This window comes from Lissotriton helveticus, chromosome 3_1, assembly GCF_964261635.1.
Source record: "Lissotriton helveticus chromosome 3_1, aLisHel1.1, whole genome shotgun sequence".
Lineage (NCBI taxonomy): Eukaryota > Metazoa > Chordata > Amphibia > Caudata > Salamandridae > Lissotriton > Lissotriton helveticus.
The window spans coordinates 2,025,062,349-2,025,089,072 of record NC_136061.1 but is presented as its reverse complement, the minus strand read 5'-3'; the positions used below and the strand labels follow the sequence as shown (position 1 = coordinate 2,025,089,072).

At 40.8% G+C, this 26,724-nt stretch overlaps 2 protein-coding genes across 3 annotated transcripts in view; one reads left to right on the top strand and one right to left on the bottom strand.

The window, feature by feature from the left end:
• The window catches only part of ST8SIA2 (ST8 alpha-N-acetyl-neuraminide alpha-2,8-sialyltransferase 2), a 395,574-nt gene extending 382,148 nt beyond the window's left edge, over positions 1–13,426 (top strand). The window contains exon 6 of the mRNA XM_078684093.1: positions 12,737–13,426. Coding sequence (XP_078540219.1) covers positions 12,737–13,022 — 286 coding nt within the window. The 3' untranslated portion in view covers positions 13,023–13,426. The remainder of the gene's footprint in view (positions 1–12,736) is intronic.
• Positions 13,427–14,109: 683 nt separating this feature from the next.
• The window catches only part of LOC144825246 (F-actin-capping protein subunit alpha-1-like), a 523,698-nt gene continuing 511,083 nt past the window's right edge, over positions 14,110–26,724 (bottom strand). The window contains exon 5 of one of the 2 annotated variants that reach the window (XR_013609351.1): positions 14,110–14,289. The gene's annotated coding sequence lies outside the window, so the exon portion shown is untranslated. The remainder of the gene's footprint in view (positions 14,290–26,724) is intronic. The other variant, XR_013609350.1, reaches the window with a different exon arrangement.

Below are 26,724 nucleotides of genomic sequence, written 5' to 3'. Positions count from 1 at the left end.
GACAGTGCGCTGCTCATAACAGTGACAGTCACAGTTTGAAATGCAAATGTCGGCTGTACCTGGATCACAGAATTTGCATCGCTTGCCAGCTGGATTTGTTCCTCCATATTTTTAATCAAGTAGGGATTAAAGATTTATGACTAAAAATAGAAATATGTTGCAAATATGATCTACTATCCACGGAGGACAGTGAACTACATGAATAAATCATCCACTCTTAAAGACGATAACAATGTTATCAATCAAGCTGAATGTCATTTAAACCTGCATAATATTCAGTGAGCCAAGCAGGCGAAGATGATTTCCGGCTCGAAGTATATCATCATGGACAGAAAGAGCAGGGCCGGCGCTTGCAGGGTGCTAGCAGACATCCGGCTGCTCCTAATGCTCTTTTTGCATCTTTATTTAGCTGAACATTTTCCAGAAACCACAAGATCCACCGTCTGTTAAGCAAAATGTGACAGCCATAACAGCTGGTTAAATAGACTGGTTTGTCTTCTACTTGGATCCTTAAACACATTTCCTTAAAAGACAAGCACATCTAACTATTAGACCAACAAATGTATAGCTTTAAATGACTTTGCAGGATCCTCCCACATATATATAGAGAACAATATCTTGTTTTATAGTTAGTACTCTATACTGTGCATTTATCCTTTCTGAGCATTAAAAACAGAAAGACTTACTAATATCCAAATTAATTATACTAAAGGCTCATTCAGACCCAGTCCAAAGGAGGCTGTGGCCTCCACTTCTCTAACAAAGGGCAAAGTGCCATATTTAGACATCCCATTCAGGGAGGCAGGGGTCTCTGTGCCTTAGGGGAGCCACTGATTCTTTGCCTAGTGGGTTACATGTTTTTTTGTTATTAAGCAGATACATAGAAGAGTTAATAATGCAACACGTAAATAACCATTATTTCAACTAAAATATACATACTTGATTGGAACATTGTGATCTAATGTCGTTTCCTATGGACATTAATAAACAATATTGTTCTAGACATTCATAAAGTGCATCATACAGGAACTACATTAAAAGATTTCAGTTCAGACGTGCCTAACATTACGCATATTCTGATATTCGTGTAAACCATGTTATTCAATACTTTAAGTAACGTGCCTAAGATATGCATATTTTAATATTGACGTAGACAATATATATTTTTTTCCAGTAGCCAAATAAAGTACATCATTCCAGATTCCAGTTTCTAACAGTTCATGGAAACCTACTATGAAGTGCGTAACACACCTGGAATATATGTACTATTAATTCCAGACTGACCTTATTAAAGGATGGTATAACTAGATCTACCAGTGCAACCATGCCTTATTAATTTACCAACAATTTCTTAATTCCAGATACTGCCTACAAGGCACCCAATTCCCCCGGTATTATGTACAGAATTGTACACTGTTGCGTTTTCTATTCCATCCATGAACTACCATGACCCAATGAATATTTTGATATCCCCAACCCTTTTTGCGAAGGCCTCCTCAAACATTTTTTTTAGTTCATCTTATTATGCCACTCTTGATACGTTGGTACTCTAGTTGTCATCCAATTTTGCAAGATCAAGGATCCAGCGACTAAAGAGGCTATCACCATAAATGTGTCAGCCCCTTCAGCATCTTGCAAATTCTGCCTTTGCTTTAAAAAGCCTAAAAGCTCCACCATAGAATCAGGCTCAATCCTTCTCTGCAATCCTGGAGACAAATACTTTTTCCCAGAACTGTACAACCATTGGGCAGGTAAACAAAAGTATGTTCCCAGTCGCTCCCCCCCCCCCCAGCTGCTGACAGCAAAAGCAGTGTTCTATGGAGGGCCTTAGGTGTGTAGTATGCCATCCAGCATGATAAAAAAGACATTCTCTTAAAATGTGCGGCTCTTGAGGCCTTATTCGCTAATTGCAAGATCGTCTGCCACTGGACCTCAGAAAAAAAGCATTGAGTTGCCATGGTGATCTTATTTAAAAAACTTTTCACCAGGCGGCACTCTCCTTGGTTCAGTAGTGATCTGTACCAATTTCCTACCTACCTTAGCTTTGTCCTAAATAGAGCTGCCATTGTTGGGAAGGAAACAGTACTTGACTGAAGACAACATTTTTTCAGTGGGCGCACAATCTTTTGGTATCTAAGTACAAAAAGCTTGCATTGATCACTGCATCGTGCAGTGGTGGTGCCGAAGGTGATGCAGCTTTGCCGATGATGTGAGTCTTTTTCAACGAGTCCAAAACACGCAGCAGCAGAGATATGTCAGTTTTGCTTTGGGTTGTACCGGGCAGCAGAGGAGATACATTGGTTCGGCTGGTACCACAGAGTCTGGAAAAGCACTGTAAGCCCAATTCCAAGGGTCCAGGACTGGTGTGACACTACTTGGCAGAGTAGACTCACAGAGTGTAGCTGCATATACAAACTTGTTGGAAGCCTGCTCTATCCCTGAGGCTTCCGTTCAGGAGGCCAGCAAACTAGCCCTTGGAGTCACTCTGGGTTCAAGTGATGCAGGTCCACTCCTTCTCACCCAGGCTAGAGGGCAACAGGCAGCAGGTCAGTAGAGCAGGGCAGCCGTTTCTTCAGAGCAGCAGTTTGACAGAGTGGCAGTCCTTGTAGTAGCATGGCAGTCCTTCCTGGCAGAGTATTCACTGGTCTAGAAGTGTACTGAAGTGGTTATGTCTGAGATCCTTCTCTTATACACAGTTGTGCCTTTGAAGTGGGGAGAAGCTTTAAGAGGCGTGCCTTTGAAGTGCACAGATGTCCTGCTTTCCCTGCCCTAGCTCCAGACTAACTACAGAAGGTATGTGGAGACAGGGCACGGTCTATTCAGGTGTTAGTGTGGCTGGGCCCAGCTCCTTCCTCCCATCCTGCATGTGATCGCCCATCTAGTCACACCTAAGCTCCCATCAGCTGTCTAGAAGGAAAACACAAAACACAACTGCCAACTACATCCTGTCATGTGACTAGAGACAGACTGTAGGCACAAAATGGCTAAGTTAAGAGAATCTCTGAATTATGGCACGCATGTACCGTGCCACAGAAGAGTTTCACAGCTATATGCACATTTGAGAAACATAATCACTTGTACTCCTTAGTATTGCCACAGTTCATCCAAATTGTATTCTCTTATTTACAGCCATTTTTAATCCATCAAATTTTACGCATTCAAATTGCTCAAGAATTGCCCATCCGGGCCTATTCAATGGTGTGTAAATAAACTCCATTCCATTCAGTACACTTTGATTTCACCCAATGCATTTTGGTTTTGATATAAACCTTCCTCAGGGGTATCTAAAAACAATTAAATAAATGATCATCAGCCCCATACATATTGGTATAAAAACAAGTGATAAACATAAAGAGTCACCGCTACTTTTTACGCATACCCCACCACATTTTAAATCCGTCCTAATAAACTCAAAAAATCATGCCCATCTTAAAATCTACATCCCATATTTTCTTCAAAATCACTCTTAAACATTCTATAATGTGAAACAGAATTCTAACTCCCATTCATTGCCGTATAGCCCAAATCCTCATTCCCTCTAATAAATACTCGTTGTATGTCACCCATGTGTAACCTCCTTATATATAAGCTGATCTTCATGTCCCTCGTAATCAAACTTAGGATCCCCTCATTGTTTAGCCCCTTAGTTATACGGCCTGTCTCACTTAAACCCCAACACCCCAGTTTGTACCTGCTATCTTCGTATAGTTGTTAACGACCTGTATAGCCATCGAGCTCAAATGCCCTTACTCAAATCCCGCCTCAGCACTCCTCCCAGTTTTTAAACCAAACATTACCTTCACCAGCTGTGTGCCCTCTGTGACGTGTATCTCTAATCCCGCCCCCGTAAACTAAAAAAACATGAACTGAGACCTAACTAAACATAACGAAATAGATGCAACACATTAATTAATTAATAACTTTGCAACATGCTATGATGTAACAAATCATTTTCAATCGTATTTCCTTGTTGACACTGTTGTACAGAGATTCTTCGACGTGATCACATGATGTCTTCATAAAGGTTAGGTCTAATTCATGGGTGCTTCCAGGGTCAGAACGGACTGTAATATAATCAACCTGAAAAAGTTTGAAGCATTGATTGATTAAGTTAAGAGAATGCCAACTTTCTGTAGTGGTATTTTCAGAATTTCAATTTAAAATCGGACTTCACCATAAGTTAGGAATTTAAATTAGCATTCCAGAGACACCAAACAGGAATTGGTCATCTCTTCCCATTTAGAAATGACACTTAAGGCAACTCCAATGGTATCCTACGGGAGGGATGGGCCTTGCAGTGGTGAAAAACAAATGTAAGAGTTTTTCACTACCAGCACATGTAAAACCTAAAAGTAATTGTCCAACTTTTTAAATGGACTGCACCCTGCCCTTGGCGTACCATAAAGGTGATTTATATGTATTGAAAAGGAAGGTTTGGGCCTTGCTAAATGTTTACTTTGCCAGGTTGAAATGGCAGGTTAAACTGCACACACAGGCTCCGCATAGGCAGGCCTGAGAAATGTTTAAAGGGCTACATAAGTGGGTGGCACAATCAGTTATGCAGGCCCATTGATAGCATTTAATTTACAGGCCCTGGTGTATGTAGTGCATTTTACTAGGGACAAATAAATTAAATATGCCAATTGGAGATAAGCCAATGTTACCATGTTTTAGGAAAAGAGCACAATCACTTTAGCAATGGTTAGCAGTGATGAAGTGGGAAATTCCTAAGGCCAGCTAAAACGAAGTCAGCAAAAACAGGAGGTCTGAAGGCAAACAAAAGTTAGGGGAAAACCATGCCAAGGATGCCTGGTCTAACAGGGTTCTTTTTAGATTTTCAAGTTCTTAACAATATTTCTGAGCGATCTTAATTTTTTTTTATGCAGGTTGCTTCTCTAAGCACCCAGATTCTACCCCATTTTCACTGGTGGTTGGGAGAAATGGAGTCAATTTGATGAATTGTGAGCATATTGATAATTCACTCTTATTGACTGATCTGTTGACATTTAAAAATGCAGTTATTTAGCTGTCTTAGTGACGAGGCAGATGCAGGGGACATTGTTCATTCATTAATATCAGCTTGTGCCCAAAAAAACACAACATGATATGAAGAGTGTGAAAGAGGAAGACAGCTTTGAATCATTATATTTAGAGAAGCTTTATGCAGAAAAAGTATCTTACATATGATTTTAGCTATGTATCTTGAGGTTAGGTGGACTACTGCATCGACTCCAACAACATGTGTTTTACATCATGGTCACAGGCTCCAATTCTAGCAGGTCCTCTTAGCCTTTCAACCTTCTGAGGTCAATAAAATGATTAAAGTTGAGTAACAATATGCATCTGTTATTCAGTGTAAGATGCCTCAAGAGGTGAATGTGTGCATTACAAATTTGTTATATGCTTTGGATAAGGCCACTAACTATTCTAAATTCCACCACGTGCCTCTTTTCTCCAACCACACTATACTAAATGTCTCATTATCTCACCCTTGCAGGTTTTTTTTCATTCCTTTAGCAGTAGTTTCCGAACTCTCTCATCCTCGCTCCCTTTGCTTCCTGTCTGTCGCTCTGGATCACAATCTAAAGCTGAAAAAGTCATCCTGGCCCAGAAACATTAGCCTCTTTCTAACTTGCAGTCTGTGTTCAGAAAACAGAAGATCATTGAAGTATGATACGGGTCAGACAATGGAATTTCAAAGGTTCAGCAACGTTTGTAGAATCTAATCAACATCACCAGGCAAAACACAAAAGCATGGACAATTACATGGATTGTGTAATGAATATAGTTACCCTTCAAAGGGGGTGGTCAACAGGTGGTATGCTATCCCATAGCACAATCCATTGAGGATAAAGCAGCTACGTTGTATTTCTTTAAACATGCAAAGCATCTTTACAGGTAGGCATCTTACAGCAGCAAAAAGGAACTGTGGTATATTTAAGAAACCGTATTATGTCGATTCAGATTAGAGACATGAAGTTGGGAATGAAGTACCTAAGAACTTATGAAAATATGAACTGTTCTGCATGCAACTTCTAACCACATACCCCACTCTTGTAATACTGCTGGAGATGTTTACATTATCTCCTTCATTATATATTTTTACTTGTCAAACAGGGATCCAAATAACATTGGTAATAGTATAGCAATCTATTGGTAAATCTCTGCACTCTTGATACAAGATGCTGATATAGGGTGTTCGAAATTGACAGAGGTATGCACTCTGTCCAAGTAGAGACCACACTCCTAGTCAGGGTAAGCAAGATACACACTAGAAGTTAACTTGTGCTCACCCTTAGGTAGCTTGGCACAGAGCAGTCGGGCTAAACTTAAGAGGCAATGTGTAAAGTATTTGTGCACCACAACACAAGTAACACAATGAAAACACCACCAAAAGATTCCACACAAGGTTAGGAAAATAGACAATTATTTTATAAATAAATCAAGACTTTAACGACAAAAATCCAATAAGTAAAAGTTGAGATATTCATTTTCAAAGAATAAAAGTGTTCTTAGCTCTTAAAAGCAATAAGTGCCTAATGGAATTTTCTGGTTGGGGCAAAGTCAAACGTTCAGGCCGACCGCAATGGAGGGCAGGCCAGATATAGGACCCACATAGGCACAGTGAACAAAGTACCTTGATCTGAGTCACAACAGTGTGATGCGGGGTGATATCCCTGAGTCTCAGAAAACAGGAGGCAAGCCAACAAGCATTACAGTCCTTGTGGCAGCACAGCAGTCTTTCTGACAGAGGTTCAGTACAGGTCCAGAAGTGTCTGATTTGGTGGTGTCAGAGACCCTGTACGTATACACAGTTGTACATGAGAATTGGGGTTGACCTCAAAAAATTGCACAGAGGTCCTTTCTTTCCAGCCTGGGCTCCAGACTCACAACAGGGAGTAATCAACCCTTTGTGTGAGGACAGGGTACTGCCTATTCAGGTGTAAGTGGCAGCTCCTGCCGCCCATCCTGCCCAGGACCTGGCCTGGTAGTTTGGGCTGGACTGTTCCCATTGGAGGCAGAGTCAAGGCTGATTTGCATATTGCTGGGTTCAAACTGGAATGGCATGGGGAGCAAAAAAACGATGGATTTAGGTCCAGATCTCTGCACTGGGGTGAATGTAGGACATTGTTCTGCATTCTGTCCATCAATTGTTCTTTTTGCATTAGTCACCCCCGAGTGGGACTGGTATGCCCAGATGTGGATCCTGTGCTCTCTATGCCACTGGAATCATGCTATCCAGGCTGATGAGGGGTGAAACCCTAAAACCAGTCCTAGGATGCTTTTTTTCCAGTCCAGGGAGGACCTGTCCTGGCAGTTCGGGCTGGACTGTTCCCGTTGGGTGCAGGGTCAAGACTAATTTGCATATGGCTGGATCAAACTGGAATGGCATGGGGAGCAACAAAAACAATGAATTTAGGCCCAGATCTCTCTACTGGGGTGAATGCATGACATTGTTCTGCATTCTGTCCCTCAATTGTTCTATTTGCATTTGTCACCCCGAGTGTGATGGGTATGCTCAGATGTGGGTCATGTGCTCTCCATGCCCCTGGAATCAAGCTATCCTATCTGCCACCCAAAAAGAGTTGCTTAATTCAAGTGCATAATGTCACACTGTATATTTGAGTTATCAGAGCCCACTGACTCGTTTTATGCATATCAGTGGGTTGTCTTGTAGGAAAATGAATCACGTATTCGCTACAGGGGTTGAAGCAGTTGTCTCCTCATCATTTATGTGACTGCTGTTACAACTCTTTTTAAACATGGTCTCTTCCTACTACTGTGTGTCATTGCTTGTGTGGTGCAATTTGCCTTTCAATTGTGTTTTTGTTGAATGTATCTTAAAATATGTATTATATAGTAACAGTGAAGTTGGCTCCCACACTGCAAAACAGTATTTTTCCATGTTTGTGACATGCAGCTTCCACTTTGCATGGGTAGGGGACTTATCAAGCTGTGACGCCAAAAGAGAGAGGTGGGACACAGGACTTACAAGATCACAGTTTAACATATTGCCGAAGTAAATGCTCACCATGGATTCAAGAATGGGAAAGTGGCAGCGGTTAACCATGTAGAAGAGGTCTCTCAAAATTCTGGGGCCGTATTATGAACAGTTGAGCTGAGAGTACAGGGCATAGCAACTGTTTTTGTATGCGTAACTTTTACCCAATATTTCTTCAAGCTAGAACATTACTCACGGCGAACTCTGAAGTAAATAACAGGTATTACTTATTTCTGGTTCCAGTCTGTATGTCTGAAAATCATACACTAACTCTGAGAAACATCCGGGTAAATCAATGCACTTTAGACAGTGCAAGTGCATAAAACAGGTGCTCCTCTCTGCCCTAAACCAAAACAACACGGTCCCAGAAGGCATCATACTGATTTGTAAAAAAACAAATCAATGAATGTGCTTATCTGTCCGTGCACCTCTGACTTCCCTCACAGTGCCCATCATCTCTGCAAACATCAATTCCAGAGTCCCTCTCATTGCTAGCATATTTCAACTCCTCCTCTCACTTTAATGATGCCTCTCCCAGGCCAAACATCACCCATGTAAATATCAACAGTGCAAATGTAAAGTCCTGCAGATCTCTCTAGCAGGGCACATCACTCACTGCAGATGTGCCTCCCAAGAGCCATCTCCCCCTACAGCTTACATTTTCAAGGCACATCAACCCCATAACTCTTACTTGGATAACATCATTCCCTATAGATAGATCATCATATTGCACATCTGAGCTGCAGTTTTATCTTCCCCAGCACATCTTACCACAACGGATCTCTATCACAGGTCACATCTCTCCTCCTGTTCTTTATCTCTATTTCTGCAGAGCTCCTTTGACATGATTCCTCCTCTTTCCAGTGGAAAATTACCACTGCTCCTCTTCGACTTCCGCCTTCCTCCTTGTCTCTTTCTTCACTTCAGTTCTGTTCCATCCAAGGCTGTACTGTCTCTCCAAGTACTTATTTCCCACTACTCTACCTACTTATGTAATGTACTACAGCACCAGCATCACCTTCCTTTCCTTTATCTCCCTTCTTTATTCCTACTCTACCTGCACATACTTTTATGTGAACATGAGAATACATTTCCGCTCAAGAGCCACCTCCAGAGGCTTCTTAAGGCATGTTTCTGGGTAGCACAGACCTAACTCAGAGGAGCAGTGGAAGACTTTTCTGAGAACAATGTATTGTACCAGCAATGTGTCAATCATCAGGCACTGTACATTGACCAGAATTCAACACTTCCATCAGCAGTCAACTTCAGATCAGACTAAAGAAATCAGGATGTTATTGGGGCGGAAGTGTTTAAATGTGGCCGCACTGGACAGTACATTATAAAGTTGTTTTTTTAATATACATTTGTTTAAATTGCACATATTTACAGTGTGTGGTAAGAGGCTATACAGTACATTATAAAGTTGATTTTTGTGTAAATGTGTATAAATAGCACATATTTACAGTGTGGGATAAGAGGCTATCCAGTACATTATAAAGTTGATATTTGTGTAAATGTGTTTAAATTGCACATATATGCAGTATGTGGTAAGAGGCTATACAGTAGCCAGCTGGTGGCCTGAAGAACTCGGGGTAGCTCCATCGCCTAAGCCAGTGGTTAAAAACCTAGGAGTTCTTCTTAATAACTACTTGAACATGGATGAACACATTGGTGCTACCAAACGAGCATGCTTTCACGCCCTCAGCTTGCTGCGCAAAGTCTTTAATTTCCTCCCCCCTCCACACGAAAGACTCTAATCCACGCATTAGTACTCAGCCACCTGGATTTCAGCAATGCTTTGCTGATCTCCGCCAAAGAATCTGCCCTTCAGAGTCTGCAGCTTGTGCAGAACACAGCGGCCCGTCTGGTCACTAGCTCCCCGTACCGTGCCCCCTCTCTCCCACTCCTACGTAAACTCCATTGGCTACCCATTCGTAAAAGAATACACTTTAAAATCTGTTGTATAGTATTCAAAAGTCTAAACCAAATGGGACCAGTCTACCTCGCCAACAAACTGTCCAAATACACACCATCTCGCACTCTCCGCTCGGAGGGGAAAGGCCGCCTTGTTATACCCCGCATCAAACAAACCAGAATGGGAGGCCGATCCTTTTCCTACCTTGCCCCCAAACTCTGGAATCAACTTCCCCTGGATATTCGCACTTCTACTAACTATCTGTTCTTCAGAAATAAATTAAAAACCCTGCTTTTCTAATCACTGTCTCACTTGCTTTGCTATTCACTGTCTCCCTCCTAGTCTCGCCCTAGCGCGGAGATACCCCACCTGGGGTGATTCAGGCGCTTTACAAATGACAAAAAAAAAGATACTTTTTGTGTAAATGTGTATACATTGCACATATTTACAGTGTGAGGTAAGAGGATATACAGGAGGATATAATCCAAAACGATACACTTTCTGATCAAATAAATAAACTTGTGTATTCACTCGGGTTACAAGGCTCAAAATCACCCACGACAACACGTCAATCTGATGAAAGGCTTGGGATTTCCATCTCTATTTATAATAATGAACGCCTACTGCCTCCAACAGGCCATCATCACTATGTCACAAGCCAAGAGATGGAAAACAACTGAGCCCGCCTCTTGCATGCTAATCAGAGGGTTGCTAGCTAAACTATGTTCACCACAGCTGGACCAAAAATGTGCATGTCTTGTAGGTTAGGGAATTCTGCATTTTTAAATATGTATGATATATGCAGAGCAAATCACCCACTACACCCACTTTCAATCCTCACGAGCAGGCAGCTTCAAACACAATAAATTATGCAAAACGGAACAATACCTAGACAGATCCAGGCCTCATTTTAAATGTACATAAATAAATACATCAACAATAGAAGGATTGGGCGTCAAGCAATAGAATTCTGACACGCAGGGTGAACATGTAAATTTACCTGGTCCAGGGGTCTTCAAAGTGTGGTCTCGGATGAGATCCAGCGTGAGGAAAGGTGACGGGGAGGATGAAGGGAGCACAAAGTAGCGCAATGCTGATGCATGAAGTACATTTGAAGCTACTTCAGCAACTTCACAGTTTCCTCGGAAAACAAATCGTATTTTCACCAAGTTGTGGGTAAAGTCTCAAATAACCGAGCATCGTTAAAATGTTTAATATGCAACTGTAAACAAATAGAGGGGAAAACTGAAAATAAACACAACTTTTTACGTTTACAACGTAAACACAGAGTGGAGTTTTAGGATTTTAACTCTACGATGGCCTCGTCGGACTGCGTTCGAAATGTATGGTTTCCCTATAATGTTTTACTGTAATCAATTGAAAATGACCATCAATTATCAGTTTTCTTAACATTTCTTGCGCCAAATACCTACACCCCTTTAGCTTGGTCTCCATATTCAACATTTCACAGAATCTTTTCGAAGTCATATGTTACCTTGTTTTATCTTTAAGAATGCTTCACACGAGTGGCTCTCAGCATAAATAGGTGTGAAGACCTATTTCGTGCTGAACTGAGATAGGCACCAATAGGACGCTTGCTGTGGCACAAAGTGCCCTAAGTACTAGAGGCAGTTCACAAACTAGCATGCACAAATTACACACCTGTCTTAAATATCTTCATTTTGTAATCACCTCATGTACTAATCAGTTCAAAAGATACCAATAAGAGGTTTTAAACGCTTCTGCCTCATCGATATTAGTGAAACAAGAGGCCATTTACAGCCCCTTGTGAATGGCTGCCTCAGAGGGATACCTTTCCATTTGCTAATGAGATATCTCCTCCACTTCGGTGGCGGTAACTGATCAATGGTTTATGAGTCCAAATGTAGCCACAATTAAAACCATGGATGCATTGCTTTCCAAATTGCAAACAGGCGGGAGACACCCCTTTCACCCCCCTCCTATTTGCTGTTCGAAAGAGGTCTCTGGACAGGGAGGTGCGGTAGCATGATGGATTAGTGTCTTGAGGGCGCCTTTAACAGAGTCAACACTACACAAAAATTAGCGCCAGATATAGTCAAGCCATCCTAAATTAACTTCCGTAATGAGCCTCGACAGTTAGCAGTTCCGCTAAATGGATGAGCTGGTGAGACAATGAGTACGATATGTAATATGTAATGACGGGGAATCTTTCCTTTTATCGTAATTGCAGATCAGGAACAATAACTCAGCAGGAGTCTCGTTTGCGCAAATTGAGATATCACTTTCAATGTAGACTCGAGGCCTGGCGCCTTCCCTTTCACAGATTATTCAGTTGTAATTTGCCTAAAGTTGATCCCTCACCCATCGGCTTCCAGACGTCATCCTCAATTACCAGTGAGGGGATCTTTGCACTCTACTCGGGCTTCGCATCAGGAGGCTCTGGTGACTGCTGTCAGAGTATTCCAACTTAATCTGTTCTCTGACTGCATGGGTTCAAAGACAAGCTTCTTGTTAACTCTTTCTACTTTGATTCCATCCTTTCCCGGACCATGACATTTATGTGACATTTTGTCCTGACTTACTGTGAGTCAGAAATAATACCACAAAGCAGACAGAGCATGGAGTTTAGCCTCACCCCATGCCGTCATGCACAATGCAGTGACTGGGCAGTGGAAAGTAAGCTGCAGCCATTCAGTCTACAAATAAAGGGATTGTATTAATCTCTCGGAGTCTGATCATCACCATGGTTCAGTTAAGTAGGCAGGCATGTGAAATGCTTAGTGTCTATGTGTCTGTGCGTGCTGGATGAATAACACTTCTTTTCATTCCCTCTGCAGGTATTGGCTGACTAACAAAGTTCACATCAAGAGACCAACCACTGGGCTGCTCATGTACACCTTGGCAACACGCTTCTGCAACGCAATCCATCTGTATGGGTTTTGGCCCTTTCCCAGAGACCAAAATCAAAAAGCTGTCAAGTACCACTACTACGACAGCCTGAAGTACGGATATACGTCCCATGCCAGCCCACATGCAATGCCTCTGGAGTTTAACGCCCTGAAAAGCTTGCATCAGCAGGGGGCTCTGAAACTTACAGTTGCAGAATGTGAGGGAACGACTTAACATTCAGTAACAGAACATTTTCTGTTGGATGAGAGAAGATGACAAAGAGGATTATGCACTTCAGAATCATTTTCCAGATCTGTAAGTGCTAATCCCCTAATGACGATGCACATCCCCGCGGTGTATCTTCAGCCTCAGGAGCTCTTTTGTGTTCCACCATAACTTTGGCACAATGGACTTCTTCCCAAGGTGGTGCCTCCCATCAGACGAACAGCGAGGGACTGCTGATGGCATAAGTCCCTGGGCTAAGACCTTGATAATGATGGTCGCATTCCATGGAAAGTTATTTGGTTTGTAATTTGACTTGACAAAACGTCTGCCCAAGGTGAACTTAGTGCTGCTGGGCAGCGTGGATTGCTGTGCAATTTTCATGGAATAAAGGCACTGAGAGGTTTTTCAATAAAATGTGACATCATTTTGTACAGCAATCTCTGCCTCAACTCAGAGGTAACTCACAAGTATTTAATACAAAATTTATTATAGAAAACGCTGCATGCTGTCAACAATGCAACCAATAAATGCTCAACCTCGTACATTATCATAACATGAGGTTGGGAACAAGAAACAGGCTGTCCTGTTTAGGTGCAGGGGTCCAGATGTTTTCTTAGGAGCCCTCACCCAGTGCTTCCAAATGCCATTGTTGCTGAATTCCAAGGCTGCCTTGTTCTAATTCTAACTCATGAATCTTTCTTCCACCACTCTTCACATCTCGCCTCTTTTCTCACACTTATAGATTCTTTTTCATTCCTCTGTCTCATTTGTCACTGTTTTCATATAAATTTCAATTTGTGCTTCATTCAGTCTTCCTTGTTCTCCCTTTCTCTCTTTTACTTTCGGTCAAAGTTCGAGGATAAAATGTAAGCCCCAGTGCCCCAAAATGAGTGTCAGTAGCCACCCACTACCTGCAGCCAACTGTATAAGTTAAACTCTGGATAGAAGTCAGTGTTCATTTGCAGGAATATGTTTCAGTTTAATGACATTTTCACATATATTTCTAAAAGCTCTAGGCAATTACAGTGCTTTTAGTGGACAGTTGCTCGTAGTCTCTGAACACCTAATCTTATGCAATTTGATGCAGAGTGCCAACACGTTTGAGCACAGATGCATTACCATTAATTGAGCAGGCGCTGCACTTCTCAGTACAGGCACTTTAGGATAGTTTGTACCTGTACTTCTTGCCATCCATTTCAAGCACTGGTTTATGGGCAGATGGAGATATGCTGGCCATACTGAGAAAGGGTAGGCTGGGGTTGTTCTGCTGGTTCTGCTGGAAAGACAGAAATGTGTATTAGGATGACAGGACATCAGAATGTAGGGACTGAGTATCTCTACGACGTCAGTACCTCTCATCACAATCCTGGCTAGCTCACAGTGCCTCATCTGAACTCCTAAACTTCCCAGAGTAACAGGTGAATTCAGCAACCTCAAACATGATCTTCTAGTACCCAAGGGAACCATTGAAACAGATCCGCCCCTTTCGTTACTCATTCACCCACTCACACCTTCATGCCTGTAATAAACATAAGAAAGACAAGAAGAACATTTACAATACATCAATTAACTATTACAGCCTATTATGAAGCAAATGTGCTGCAATCATAGGCAGATGCAACTAAACAAAGTAATTAGACTTACTAACAGACTATACAGGACAAACATCCTAACCATTGCAAATTATACATCTGTCTAGGTCTACCGTTACTATGTGAGCACAGGGATATATTTCCAATCTCTGGGATTGGCCTAGGACCTCATACCTGGTGTATGCACTTAGGTGAGTGCATCATAGGTGTAAAATTAGTTTAGGCAGGGCAGCATGTCAGGCACTGCAGTTGTTCCAGAACAGTCTTCTTTGACATAATTCACCTCTCTGCCCCCAACTAGATGGAACACAGTTTATTTGATAAAAGTATTGTGCTACATATATAGCAGTGTAATTGTGTTATGTCTAAGCATTGGGAATGAGTAAAGAAAACAGTATACTATTTTTTTATGTTTTCGCAGCAACCTTGTACAAATGTGTAGACGCAATTCCAAGAAGAGTCCTCGAATAACAAACAACATTTACAACTTAGTATCAAAATACTGGTGCAAAAACAAATGTATTACATGTGGATACGCAGAGCGAGCAGACGTGGCCTAAAACATCTGAGACTCAAAACTAAGGGAGAACCATAGTGGGCCCAAAAGGGAAATCACTACAGGGCCAAGGATTACTTTGAAGGCTGCGTGGGCTGAGAGATCATCAGCTCACTCCTCTATATCAACAGACCTGAGGGAGTAGCGCACAATTTTCTCATAGGCACATAATTTGCTGCTGTATTGAAATAGTGCCCCTAGATACAGTTCCCAGACAAGAGGAAATGGAATAATTTTTGGTTTTCCCTACCGAAATGCTTGTACAATATATGCTATTTAAGCCAATATGTTTCAAAAACCATGCTGTGAGCTGAAAGGTTTGGTCAGATTCTTCATACATATTTTTGGTGCAGACAACCCTTCTTTTACCCCCTCACCCACAGGCAGTCAGACCTGCTTATTATACTGATTAAAATAGTTTTCTTTGTGTTTTCCAGGACCCTATTAACATATATTGTTGTGGCATTAAAGCGTCTTGAAGAGAAAAATAATTTAAAGTAGGTTGTAAAAGGCCCCACAAAGAGAGCCCTGCACAATTAATATAGAGACTGTGTCTATTGAGGCACACCCTCCAGGGCAACTGCATTAGAATCAGATTGAAACATCCACATTTTCAAACCTTGTGCCACAGTGGAAGAGGTATTGAATACCTCATTATCAGTGCCTTGTATTTCTAATGGTCCTGGTAACTGGAATTTCCAGAATCCAGAGATCTTCAGATCTATCACGGAATTGATATGTTTCACCCGGGGATTTTTCCTGCTTTTAGCAGATGAAATTTCCAGGTTCAACTTTGTTATAAAATGCGGAATTACTTTTACAATCAGGTATAGAATTATTGACTCGCCTATTAATAACTTGTTTCTGAGAGTATCAAGAGGATACACCTCCTGTCCCACCAGTATTTGTCCATATCCATGAAGTTGGAGTTACCACTGGTATTGGTAACTTTGGAGTCAAGGGACCTAAGGGAAAATCTAGGTCACTCTTACAAAGATGCCAACATTTTGAAACAAGAAAGAGGGAAATAAAAAAGCATTGGGTGATTTCTTTTTCCCCATTGAGGTACATTGAAGCAAAGGCAATGGTTGGAGGGAGACAGCTTATATTGTGCCATTTCCTATCTGAATTGGATCTGTTGTTATCTATGCCCTTAATGAGATCTTACAAATCTGCCTGGAATGAAATATGTACAACTGCTAGCACCATAAAATACTATATAATATTTGATGAAACGAATCAGAATCAGGGGCATAACGTAGGCACCCGAAGCCCCTGCAGCACTGGAGGGGAGCACAACCCTTTCAGGACCGCCAAACCCTTCAGGGGGCTACCATTGAGCCAGGGACCAATGCATATCTGTGTGATGTGGTATAATCAGGATCCCCTTATCACATTGTGGAGGGTGCCTCATCATTTTGTGTTACTGAAAGGAGATACTTATTAAAATCAAGTGATGGATGAAGTGAAGACGTGGCCAATGTAATAAATTACCACATTTAAGGTAAGTTTGTTTTAGGAAATCACTGTAGATGAATGTAGAATTTACATCTTTGTTTGGTTTGTACTGAAATGATTTATAAAGTGCAATCCTCACTCAGATGCTGTGGAGTTGCTTTTAACAGTACACTACTGCAATCAAAAGTATTTTTCACAAAATAGCATCAGTATAACTAGAGCAACATGCAAAATATAATCACTAATTTTAAGAATTTCTCACAAAGAAACAGTAAGGGCACATGAATTTGATATCTGTGGAGCCACGCCTATACTTTATAAATGTATTCATGCTGTTGTGGTGTATGAGGCACGAAATATGCTTTAAGGGAATTTGTGATATATTGATGAACTCATGGTCTATATAGTGCACATATACCAAAGCTTCGTGGCACTATCCAAGAGAAATTGCATAAATGACTCACAAGGAGATATCATTGAGTAAGAAAGATTTCAAAGTTTTTCTGAACTGAATTAGGACAGATTATGAATGAAGATGCAAAAGTAATGAATTCCAGGATTTAGTGGCCATGACTGAGAAAGCTTTGTTCAAAAACATTATTGTTATGGATCTAGGGACAGTTAACTGGATTAGAAGAGAGAAACAAAGAGCACTATTGGGGGCATACCAAGAAAACTTCGCTGCAAAAAATGTAAAGTCTTTTGCCAGACAGCCCTGTGGATGTTCCCATTGCTTTAAACATGACTCAAGTTTTGATTGGTAACCAGAACAAATGCTGCGGCAGAAGAGAAATATGAGAAGGGGTATATTAGTGTACATTAGACTGTAATATTAAGAGTTTTTTTCCAGTGATTTGTTGCAATTTTTCTGGTTCTTATGGCTAAATTAGAGTCATGATTGACTGATTGATTGGTTTATGGATGTATCTTTTGAGTGCTGGTAACTAATAGTGTGCGATATTCTGTCCAATGTCATAGAGTCTATCAAATGTCATAGAGCCTTTGGCTAAATTTACTGAAATAGGATAACTCCACTTCAAAGGAGACAAATAAAAATCCCCATAAGAAACCCCCACGCCTCAGGTTAATATGAGGGTGCCATGAATAAAATAATATATAACACAATGCAAGTCAGGTATCCTTAGATATTCCTTGTGGAAGTTGATTCAGACTGGGTTTGAGACGGTGTGAAGTCAGAAAGTGAAGCAACACAAGGTTCATAGACTATCTGGTAATGCAAGCCCATCGAAAGCTAGTAGAAAAGATATTCAGCAACATTTTAATAGGATAGGGTGAAGAAACAATCAGATCAATTATTTTATGTAAACTTACTATAGTGTTTAGTTTTTAGAATGCGGAGTTCTATCATCAACATCTCTTTGGTAGGAGGGCAACAGTAATATTACAAAAAACTATCCTGGAATCAGCTCACTTTCTTCTAAGCATTCATAATAAGAACACCACGTGCGTCAACATTACCCACAGTTTCTCCATACAAACAAAAGTCTGCATCATCAGTCTGAAGCAAATATGAAGATGGGAAGGTTACCTTTATGTGGATTGTGTATGCTACAGATATTTCTCAGAGAAATATTCTAGGTAGGTATAACTTTTATCTCTTCAACTCCACCAAGCACCCAGCACACAGATGTTTAACCGTGGGGCAAAGCAGTAGTGCTAAAACTAAGCAGTAGCTTAAATAAGACACACCCTCAAAAGAAAAATATTCTTTCAAACATAAGATCGAAGTTAAAGCCTTGCATATTCAAACACAAGAGCATTTATCATGAAAACACAGCAGAGCTTTCATCTCAGTCAAATGGTCCTTATGATACACGTCATATGCAGTAAGCACAGGAAACAGTGGACACCTGAAAAGATGCACAAAAGCTGAAGCTAAATTCTAAGGGCGTGTTGTATAACCACTGTCACAGGACTGGACTTTTAAACATACATTCATATGTTATTTTACGGTTTCTGACAGACTATGTGTTCACAAAAAAAAGCTTTCAGAAATACTTCAGAGAGGGAAAGTGGCTCTGTCCAGATGTCGTTCCATCTTAGTACAGCTTATTGCCAAAACTGTGTGCATTCACAGAAAGTCTCCTTATCTTGCAGGTAGCTGTGACCATTTGTTTATCCACATGCTTCAGCCATGATCTTTATCAAGCAAAGCTAGTGTGTTTGATCTTTCTGCACATGTCACTGTGCCAAATAGAACTTGCACTTTAAGGTCATGATGAAATTAAACAACTTCTGAGATAATTACATAATTATGTTATTTGATGTTCTCTGGTTGCCATGTGTGCTTATCTTGTGCTCAATAGGACAGGACTTTGTTGGTTAAGGTGTCAAGCAAATGACTAAGGCTTTACGTTCGATCTGTTTATTATGAAAATATACACCAAAGTCAGTGGGTCTGGCATATTTATTGTAAAACGTATATGTCAAAGCTATTAAGTATTTCAGAGTAGATTGGGAATATTCTATTAAAATCTGCAGAGAGATATTTTGTTACATGGAAGCTCAGAGTTTAGCATAATAGGCAAGGGTTTTAGTGTTGGTTACTCTCTCTAACAAACCATAGAGATACAAGATTTTCACTGTGATAATCCTTGGAAGACCCTCTTAAGAGACCCAGGGGTATATTTACAAGGGGATAGCGGCACCAGAACATCACTTTTAGTGACCACTCTGGTGACGCAGTGCCCTTCTCTATATTTAAAAAGCATTGTTAAGCCTCTTTCTTTTATGTAACGCCACCTTGTAAATATGGACCCTTTACACACATCACTTTGTGTGAAAAGGCGTTGCAATAGGTGTTGCTGTGGGCATTGCACTGCAACACCAATTGCCTTCTGATGCTGCACCATATTTACAAGGATGTGTAAATCAATAGCAGGCATTAGAATGGTGAAACGAGGAATTTCTCCTAATTTTTGCTTTTTCTATGTGTGTTGCATTCTGAAGCAAACCTAGAAAAAGCAAAACACCATTAATGATTGTTTATGTGCAGGAAGGTGTCCCTTCCTGCACATAACAATCATTAAATAATGAAAATTTGCCAGTTCTATGTGTTCTGCATTCTACAGCACACATAGAAGTTGCAGCACACATAGAAGTAACAGATCGCCATTATTGATTGTTTATGTGCAGGAAGGGACACCTTCCTGCACAGTTCTATGTGTGCTGCATTCTGCAGCACACATAGAAGTAACAAATCGCCATTGTTGATTGTTTATGTGCAGGAAGGGACACCTTCCTCCAATTAGACCATCATTCCCTGCGGTAAGCTAAAATCTTGTAAATATGCATCCCTGCATTTTGTAAATGTAGGAGCCTGTCGCTGTCAAATTTGGCACAGCCCTGCGCTCCATAATTTCCTTGTAAATATGCCCCCCCAGTATTTTGCTTTGCCAACTATAATGTTGTTTACATTTCTAATTTTGTGACCGTATGCCTGATGGCTGCCTTGTTGGAAAGCGTACACTCAATTCAGTAAGTATGGTATGGTAACATGCCGATGATAAAGACTGATTGCTTTACTGGTATACGTTTTATTTATTTATTTATTAATTTTAAATTTTTATTGAGCAGAGCAGAGGTCAGTGCAAGAAATACAAAAAAGTACCTATATTACAAAAATACTTCACCAGGGATTATTATACACATCATCAGATTTAAAATGAGAATGAAATCAAGCGCAGTTGGATAATTCATATGATTCAGCAACAATCATTAATAAACATTCAAGTGTCAGTAAAATGGAGCCAAAATGAGAGAAAAAAAACACAGCTAAAACCAAAGAACCAAGAACATTCAATTACAGTTACTAATAAACAGTTTAGTAGCATCAATAATTGACACACGGCTAGTACAGAAAACTGAGTACACTCCTCCAATTGAGCCTTTGAATTAAAGTGCTCAAGTGCTAAACTGCTTAAGTGCTAAAAATTTTAAAGTGCAATCGTGCCATATAATTTTTACTAAAGTGCTGCTTTTTCGGTGAATAGTATTCATTTCTATACCTCAAACCCCACGTGTTCTTAGTATATTCTCATGTGAAATGCTATGTGGTAGTGGTGGATGCACCACCATTTCCAGATATTTATAAATGTTCTCGTTGACCCTACTCTTTTAGCATATGCCTCTTCAAATGTTTTCGTCCGTAGCATTTTATTTACCCATTTAAAATAAGATGGTACCTCCTCTGACCTCCAGTTTTGAAGGATTAGAGAACGGGCGACTGAAGTGCAGATTGCAGTGTAAGTTACTTCTGCAGTAGGCAAATCCTTTCTCTTGTTGAGATGCCGAACAGGGCTATTTCAGCTTCGGGTTCAATTACTTTGTTTATAGCCCTGCTGATTGAAGAAAAGATCTTACACCAAAAATCAAACAGCTTCGGGCATGTATAAAAAATGTGCAACCAATCACCCCCCTTGTGTAACTGACATCTAAAGCATTTGTTTTCTACTCCCGAAAAGCGTTTGCTTAATGCTTTAGGAGTGATGTACGCCAGCCAACGGGATAGGAACGACATTCTTTTAAAATTAGCCGCTCTGAGGGACTTACGACCCACTTCTGAGATCCGCTCCCACTCCTGCCACGAGAAGGAACAGTTGGTTTCCAGGGATATTTTGGCCAGGATTCCGTCAACTAGTGGAGACGCTTCCCCCTTCTTGAGAAATTTATACCAATTCCCTAATCCTGTTAATTTTACTTTGCATAGGGCAATAGTCAGGGGCATTTCCCCTGCCGGCACATTGTATTTATGTATAAAATGTATGATTTGAAAAAATTCCCAAAACGCCGTTTTTAGTTTATTTTCGGACCTGGCCAGGACCTCTTGCAAAGAAATGAGCCTCCCTGAAACAAAGAAGGACCCCAAATCCCAAAAGCCTGTCTCCATCCATTTTTGAATTTTACTTGAGTGGATTTGAAGACTGAGGCTCTTGCTCTCCTCCATTCTCAAATAGCGCAAACCACCCCCACCTCCTGTTAAAAAAAGACTTTAATCTATATGTTATATCTCGAATGGTCTTATATCTGATCTTCTTTTGTAATTTTGCTGTTTTTAAAAATATCGGAACTTGCGAGCCTGCCTCATGGACCATTTTTTCATAAAAAAACATGTCGAGCTGTCTATTAGGTGCCAATAAGTGATCTGCAAGATCCATTATTGCGGCCGTGTAGTATGTTCGTATATTTGGTAAAGCTAGTCCCTCATGTGTAGTTCCCAGCTGTAGTGTACTTAATTTCACCCTTGCCACTTTCTTATTCCAAACAAAGTCCCTGACCATCAAATCAATCTCCCTAAAATAGCGCAAATTGATTTTTAGTGGAACATTTAAAAAAAGAAAAACCAGCAAAGGAAGAATCGACATTTTAATAAGTTCGACCCTGCCAATCAAAGTTAAGGGCAATAACGTCCATCTTTCCAGTAAAGTTCTAATTTTATTCCGAGTTGTTAGATAGTTCAAGCTATATAGTTGATCGAATTGATTGGAGACATAAATGCCTAGGTATCTGATCGGTTCGTTCTTCAATGCTTGTGATCTTAAATTTGATGTTAAAAATTTGCAGTCCGAATTCAGTACTAGCACCTCGGTTTTATTCTGGTTAATCCTGTAACCACCAATTCGTTCAAACTGGTTAAACTCTTGGAGAGCATTATCAAAATTAAATTTATCGGGATGAAGTTATACGATAATATCATCTGCGAATAATTTAACTTTTGACATTCCTTCTAAAGGTGGCTTGATATTAGGGTTACTGCGTATTCTTATTGCCAAGGGCTCAATAAAAAAGGTAAATAAGATAGGGGACATCGGGCAGCCACGGTTGATATTAATCACTCCTATCGAGTTAGCGTTGACTACCACTTTTGCCTGCGCATCCTGATATATGTTTTTTAACATGCTTATTATCATTACTGGAAACCCAAATTTTAATAAACCAATAAAAAGTGCCTCCCAATTCACCAGGTCGAAGGCTTTTTCTGCGTCAACCATTGAAATTAAAGTAGGAATTTTATTAACCGAAACAAAATCTAACGCCTGAATTAAAAACCCGGTGTTTGAAGACATAGACCTTTCTGAAACGAAGCCTCACTGGTCAGAGTGAATTAACGCCTGAGCAATTGGTGTGAACCGCTGGGCCCATATTTTTATAAGAATCTTAAAATCGGCATTAAGAAGACTGATCGGTCTATATGAGTTGACATCCTTCTCATTTTTCCCCTTTTTAACAAAACTAACAATAATGGACTCTTTAAAACTCGAAGGTACCGCTCCTCCCAATCTAACAAAATTAAATAACTTAACCAAAAAAGGAGTCAGTTCTTTAACAAAAGTCTTGTAAAATTCGATTGGGAGCCCGTCTGAGCCACACGCTTTTGCCCCAGCAATTAATCTCACTATATCTGAAACTTCCGAGGCTAAAATTTTGCTCTCTAATTGTACCGATGACGGACCAGGTAAAATGGGGAGATTAACTTCATCAAAATAATTATAGATACAATCTGACCCTACCTTGTACGTTGTAGAATATAACTTAGAATAATGGTCCAGAAATACCCGAGCTACGTCATTTTTTTCTCTAACAATATTTTGCGTTATAGGATCAATGATCTCGATTATAGTGGCTTTCTCCTGTTTGCTTTTAGTTTTCCCTGATAGCATCTTTCCCACCATTTGGATCTCCTCGTAAACTCTCTGTTGGTACGTTCTAGAGCTGTTTATTTCTTCAATTACAAAAAATTATTTTAAGGCAGCCTTTGCCCTTGCCAATTGTAAAGTCGCGTCCTCCCTTCCCAAATTACTATTATTCAATGCATTAGACACATTCTGTTGGAGGTTGTTGATCTTGTTCCGCCTTTCTTTCCTCTGAGCGGCGGTGCGTGCGATCATCTGACCTCTAATAGGTGCTTTAAACCCGCCCCAGACTGAGAAAATTTCTGCAGTGCCTTCATTAAAGTTAAAAAACTCTAAAATCCAATCTTTTGTTAGGGTCACCCAGTTATTGTCTTGGAGGAGTAGACGATCCATCTGCCACCTGGATTGGGCCTCTCCTCCCCCTTCAATCACACACTCGAGTGATATTAAAGAGTGATCTGAGAAGGGATTTATCCTTATAGAAGTGTCTGACACCAACAAGGATCGTGAATTAAAAAAAGAAATCAATCCTCGAGGCCGTACGGAATTGGTTGGAATGGCACGTAAATTCTGCCACTAACGGATTACAATTTCGCCATTGGTCCACTAACTGATGTTCCTGCATTAGGGCTTCCAAGACTTTCCGAGAATGTGGTTTCAACTCTTTTTTTGTTTAAATTGGAGGTATCTTTTTTTAAATCTTGGATAAAATTGAAGTCCCCACCTAATACTAATTTTCCCGAGATCCCTCTGAGTAGCTCAGTAATCCTCAGTAGTGGCATGGTATCGTCACTTAAAGGGCCATAGTAGTTTACAAAATTTAAACACATCCCATTTAGTTTAGCCTCTACCTAAATCCAACGCCCCATTGGGTCTCTCTTAATTTGTCCAAACTCCCACGGAAGACTACGACAAAAATATATGGAAACTCCTCTTTTAGCTAACCCAGCCGAGGCGAAGAAAGCATGGGAGAAACACCTGGGAAGATATAATTTCGGACAATTTGATTTCAGATGGGTTTCTTGAAAAAATAAAACCTGTGGTGAACAGAAAGCCAACCACCTTATTAGAGCTCCATATTTGGACTTATTCAGAATACCGTTAACATTGATAGATAAGATATGACACTTATTATTCATTTTTGTCTAAGTTTTCAAACATCTCTCTACACCGATTCTCAAATTCTATTAGTTCAATGCCTCTGTTACTGCTCTTTTTACTGCTAAATTTTTTTACCCCCCTTAACCCTACCCCAGTCTTCCCCAGCCTCCTCCCCCTAGAGGTTGAAACCCAAATTTCCCACACACTCTACCTCTTGCCCTCCCCAATTACTTTGAAGGGTGCCATGGATCTTCACCCAGGTTACCCTCCCCCCATGGTAAATATATTATAAACCATCTGGCTAAGCCTTTAAATCATATTTGCGTTTTCATCTCCGAATAAAATTCTGGAAAAAGACCCCCACCAAACCATTCGACCAGAGCCAGCCGTTGACCATACACCCGTCTACCAACTTATTGAGGCCCGTCATCTCCTTGAGAAGCTCCTGTGCCTCCTCTATATTAGTAAACATATGGAACTTCCCCTTAACAAGGACACGTAGTTTTCACTGTTGGGCAATCGATTCCTGTGCCCCTTGTGCCTTGAACGGAATAAGTAATTTACCGAATTCCTTTCACCTCCGGGCTGCAGCTGCGGACATGTCTGGAAAAAATCTACAGTTAGAAGTCTCATTCACTGGGAACTGTTTTTGTTGTATGGCCTTGGCGAGGATCTTCTCCTTGATCCGATAGTCTGAGAAATTGACTAAAATTGTGCGTGGGCCACTTTAACTTGGCAAAGGGTGAAAAGGGACTCTATGGGCTCTGGTGATTGTCAAATCTCCACTGAACTCCAGGAGGACTTTTTCCTTAATGAAGGACTCCACCCATTGTGGTGCTTGAGCCCCCTCCATTCTCTCGGGTACGCCCACTATGCGTAAATGTGATTGACGAGAGTGGTTTTCCAACTCCTCAAGCTTGTTTGCTAATAAAACTTTATCCTTCGCTGCTTCACGCACTTTGATGAGCAGTCCAGACATCTGATCCTCCAACTGGGAGATCCTTGTCTCCGCTTCCTGAATTTTTCCAGGAAAACATGCAACTGCCTCTTCTATTTTATCTAATCTTGAATGAAGAGAGGCAATTTCGTTCTCCTGTGATTTCTTCATGTCCCTAATCTCTTCCAAAATAAGGTTAAGTAGTGTTTTGATTTCCATCTGTTTGGTAGTAGCATCGAGAGCTGGATCCTCCGTTAGGGCATTAAGAGATACTAACTCCGGCTCTGGGAGTGGCACTTGCTGATTTTCCTGGCCCTGTGGCCCCATAGAAGATGTAGGACTGCTCCCATTAGAATTCTGGTCTTGATTTATGTTATCTGTCTGGTCTAATGGCTGGGTAGATGGCTGTTGCGCAGAGTCTGAACCAGAAGGCGGGCCCAAGTTTAACTGATTAGATTCCAATTCAGGAGACAATGAGTTTGAGAGAGAGGCTGGCAGGTTTTGGGTGGTACAGAGAGCTAGGATCTCCATAAGATTAACCGGTGATGATGAAGCACTTAAATCCAGTGGTAGCTGCCCAGGGGTGGCGAGATCTGGAACCACCTTCTGGGATGTATTAAGCTGGGTAGGAGTAGATGGTACTAATTTTTTCTCCAAAAGAGGAAACTTCTTCATACTTTTTTTCAGCTTTTTCCCAGATTTGGCACTTTCAGGTGTCCCTACCTGGCTAGGTGAACCAGATAGAGATACTGCTGGGGAAGTACTGGCTCCCTGGAGTGCGCCAGAAGAATCTGGCGTAGGTTCTGCCGTAAGTTCTGGCACTGATTCTTCTTCAGAGCTCTCAAAGCTAGAGTTCAGCTTGCTTAATCTTCCCGACGGCCCCTAGAGACTCTTACGGGTGATTGTGCGCTTTACAAATGTGGAATATTATTATTTGAAAAGAAGATGCTTTTTTATTACTGACAGCACACAACCGCTCTGAAAGCCCGTCCAGCCAAGGCATAACTGCTGAGATCCGAGCATCGCCATCAGAACTGCCGCACAAATAATTCTACCAAACTGGTTCCAAGCGGAAAAGAACATAACACCATCTCCCCCCCAGCAAATAAGGAACGATAGAACCAAAAGTAAAGATGTATCGCATGAGTGCAAAAGTCTGCAGCAAAACAGAACAAAGAAAACATGTGAAATATCAAAACTGAACTTAAAAATATGCAAAATAACATATCATGCACACTTTAACATCAAATATGCCATTTAGTGAAAGAAAACAGAACGTAATGATCAAACACTAAACACTCAGCATAACTGGAACAAATAATACATTAGTTCAAAGTGCAATCTCGCAAATGTTTTGGAGGATTGGTCTTCCTTCTGCTACTTTTGCTCCTAAAGAGAGTTGAGGAAGAAGTGG